The sequence below is a fragment of the Euphorbia lathyris genome, chromosome 1 (genome assembly GCF_963576675.1).
Source record: "Euphorbia lathyris chromosome 1, ddEupLath1.1, whole genome shotgun sequence".
Lineage (NCBI taxonomy): Eukaryota > Viridiplantae > Streptophyta > Magnoliopsida > Malpighiales > Euphorbiaceae > Euphorbia > Euphorbia lathyris.
The window spans coordinates 29,604,009-29,607,669 of NC_088910.1; the positions used below are offsets into that span (position 1 = coordinate 29,604,009).

The following is a 3,661-nucleotide window of genomic DNA, read 5'->3' on the forward strand; positions in this document are numbered from 1 at the left end:
ATTTGATCACCTAAATGTTAAGAAACACGAAGTAGAACAATATTTGTTTAAAAATAACTCTAGTAGATTTGATACTCCATTTTTACCATAATTTATTACTTTATACTACCATATACACTTATCTCTAATCTTTTAGATGATAGAAATATTTTAGGATAAATTACATCCATGGCCACTGAACTTTACCCATTTTTATATTATGGTCACTGAACTTCATTTATTCCCAGTATGGCCAGTGAACTTTACACTTTTTAACATCGGTGGCCACTCAATTTTAACTAACTTCTCAAAATGACCGTTAACAACCTCAAAATAAAAATATTCAAGAATTAAAGTTGTTCAGAACAACATTTACTATGAACACACATTTTTTATTTTCGAAAATCACATTTTTTTTGGAGCTTTCTCTCTCTAAAAATTCACTTTCTCTCTCCTAACCAAACAACACCTAAATGGCCTCAAAACAAAAAATTTCAAGAATTAAAGTTCCTTAGAATATTATTAACGCTTTGGATTTTTTATTTTTAACCGTCAACGGTCGTTTTGAGGCGTTGAGTGGTCACCGGTGTTAAAAAGTGTAAAGTTCAGTGAACATACCGGAAGAAATGAAGTTCAGTGGTCACAATGTGAAAATGGGAATAGTTCAGTGGCCATGGGTGCAATTTACCCAAATATTTTGAGTGCAAACTATAACAAATACACATATTAAACACATAGCACACTCTCGATACTCTAGCATAAGCTGCCAATTTGCCAAACCTGTCACTGATAAATTTAATTAAGATTCTCCTTTCGCTTTACAAATTCTGAAAGGCTGGACTAGTTTGGGAAACTAAAAGAAATTAAATTAATATAATAAACAAAACTATAATATTAACATAAAGAAAAAAAGGGAAGGAAAAAAAAACTTTAACCGGATTCCTGCAGTAGGGGCAGAAACTTTTATGAATGGTTATGATTTATGTGACCAAATAAAAATTAAATTAACTAAGGTCTAGCATATTAAAATCCATGTCACCAAAACAGCCAAGACCATAATAATCATCTTCAATATTTGACCATGGGCATGGAGAGTTGGAATATTCCCCTTGTGATGAAGATGACGAACAAGCCCCGGTATCTTGTCTGTAATTCTCCGGAAAATCCCACGCCGTCGTCGAGTCTTGAAGAAACGTCGACGACTCTGCAGATACTATGTAACTCATTGAAGGATCGCCGGCGGGGTGGCTGCAGTTTGCAGGAATATCCCATCCATCCATCGGAAAAGTGATGTCATCGCCGGAGGAGGGATTATCGCCGTTATTGTTTGTTATTTGCTGATGGTTATGATTATCAGCAGCATTATCATTGATCTGATGAAGAGGCTCATGTGTAATTGGATCAATTCCCATTTTAATTAGCTTTTTCTTTATATGAGTGTTCCAGTGATTCTTGATCTCATTATCTGTTCTTCCTGGAAGTCTTGCTGCAATCTTCGACCACCTAATTAATTTTATTTAAAATATAATCATCATTATATTAATAATAAAGTTTAATCCTGGCCTGGTGTGTGATGTGAAATCTCACCACATTGTAATTATTATGAGCTTAAAATGCACATATATATAAATACAAAATTGGGATTATTAAATATTAATTTTTGTTTTTGTCATCACTGCATTCAGTAGCTTTTAAGTTTTCTAAATAAAAGTTGAAAATGATAGCAGAGAATATTTATTCTAACTTTTGCAATTCAGATTCTTTTTTTTTTTTTGCATGCCTATATTTAAACCTTTTCATTAAATAACTGTCAACATATATGTGCTAAAGCCTAATCATTGTGCTTCATAAATAAAAAATAAATAAAAGGGAAAGAGTGAAAAGTTCAAATTTAGAATAACATCTAGTGGTAGTATAGTATTTCCTAATTTGCCAAATACATGATTTGAAGTGTAAATTGGCCCAAAAATAAAATAACAAACTTGTAGTTGTAGTATTTATATATATATTAAGGTTGGTGCGATATAAAAAAGATATTTATTAAAATAAATTAAATGTGGATCACCACCATTACTGATTCCTCCACTTAGATAATATCAACCATTAATCTGATATTATCTTAGTGGATTGTATCAGTACTGATCCCAGTCCATTATAGAATTTTTTTATAAAATGATGTTTGAAAGTTAAGTAAGCAATTCCACAACTAATGAGTTTGCAGGTCTTAATTTATCCGGGATTATGATAAGATTTATAAAATTGAATTAAAAAAGATAACATGGATATACCTATTGCCCAAATGGGCATGGAGATCAATGACAAGTTGCTCTTCAGCTTCATTAAGAAGGCCTCTCTTCAAGTCAGGGCGGAGGTAATTGGTCCAACGGAGACGGCAGCTCTTGCCGCAGCGGCGGAGACCGGCAAGCTTAGGCACAGCACGCCAGCAACATTGGCCGTGAGTAAGAATAAAATTGACCAACATCTTGTCCTCTTCGGCAGTCCAAGGACCCTTCTTCACTCCGAGCTTGTCACAACATGGCTGCCTACCCATCTTTCTTTTTCTTAATAACTCAAGTCTCAGGTCTCAAGTCTCAAGTCTACGTTACTTCATCCCCACACCCCACCCACCTTTATATACTAGTTGTACTTGCTTTTTAACTTATCAATTTCCACTCACGCTCTCCTTCAACCACGTGTATTGCACTTTCTCTTCCATTTTATTGCTTGCTCTATTCATATAAATGGCCTTAATACATATCCCTATTTTAAAGACTATATATTTGAAGTAAATTCGTGTAACTTCAATAGTTAATAGATCATTTTAATTAAATTTATGGTGCTATTGACATATTTCAAAAGTTATTAATCCATTTTCTAGAGCAAGTGCATGGAATATAGATGTATTAAGCCTATATTCCTAGTTCATGTATTTGTACAAAATAGTTAACTATGGGACAATAAATGATCTATTAACTTTTTTAAATTGGTCTATTATTAATTGCCTTTGACTTTCTTAAAATTGTATATACATTAACTTGTACAAAATATTTCATTACTGTGTCACGTGAACTTAGAGAATCGTCACGTCACTTTAAGCAAGTTCAAAACGATATGTATGATATTTTCAAAAAGTACAAGACAATTGACTTTTCTGAACAAGTATATATGGGCTAATGTATTAAGCGTATAGAAATGTTATAGGGAAAATTATCTTAAGATCCTTGATTGAATTTTAATCTTTTTATTTCAGTGTATTAAAGATTTGATTTTTTTAATTACATTACGCTCTTGATGACCAGAAAAGTCAGTTTTGAATATAAAACATAATTAACAAAGTGTTATTCATTTCATTTGCACACAAAATTTATATTTTTAACAGTTCAAAACCATTTTGTTATATAAGTAACGCTCTTTTAAGTGAATTAAATGTCCACACTTAATTAGTTCAATAAGTGAATTAAATGTCCACACCTAACTAATTCAATAAGTAGATATTTAATTCAATAAGTGAATTAAAAATCCATATCCTAACATGTTTTTGTAGCGTCGGTTAGGGAAAAGAAAGTGATATCTCCCTAAACTGCCCCTCAGTATCTTATAAATAGAATAAGACGACTGCACAAATAAGGTATCTCATCACAAAACCTTAGAACTATTTTATTCCTCCTCTTCAACCCCTCAA

At 32.1% G+C, this 3,661-nt stretch overlaps 1 protein-coding gene across 1 annotated transcript; it reads right to left on the reverse strand.

Annotated features, from left to right (window-relative positions):
- Positions 1-830: 830 nt before the first annotated feature.
- LOC136226540 (MYB-like transcription factor ODO1) lies at positions 831-2,598 on the reverse strand. Its single transcript, XM_066015087.1, has 2 exons — positions 2,268-2,598; positions 831-1,482 (listed from the first exon to the last, which is right to left on the reverse strand). The coding sequence occupies exons 1-2, from the start codon at positions 2,528-2,530 to the stop codon at positions 984-986; spliced, it is 762 nt and encodes a 253-aa protein (XP_065871159.1). The 5' UTR covers positions 2,531-2,598; the 3' UTR covers positions 831-983.
- Between the last annotated feature and the right edge of the window lie 1,063 nt (positions 2,599-3,661).

Bases quoted from the DNA above. Each gene is read 5' to 3' on its own strand.
- LOC136226540 (XM_066015087.1), bottom strand. From the start codon at position 2,530: ATGGGTAGGCAGCCATGTTGTGACAAGCTCGGAGTGAAGAAGGGTCCT. The intron at 1,483-2,267 runs GTATATCCATGT...AAAATTAATTAG, and splicing joins CATGCCCATTTGGGCAATAG to GTGGTCGAAGATTGCAGCAA.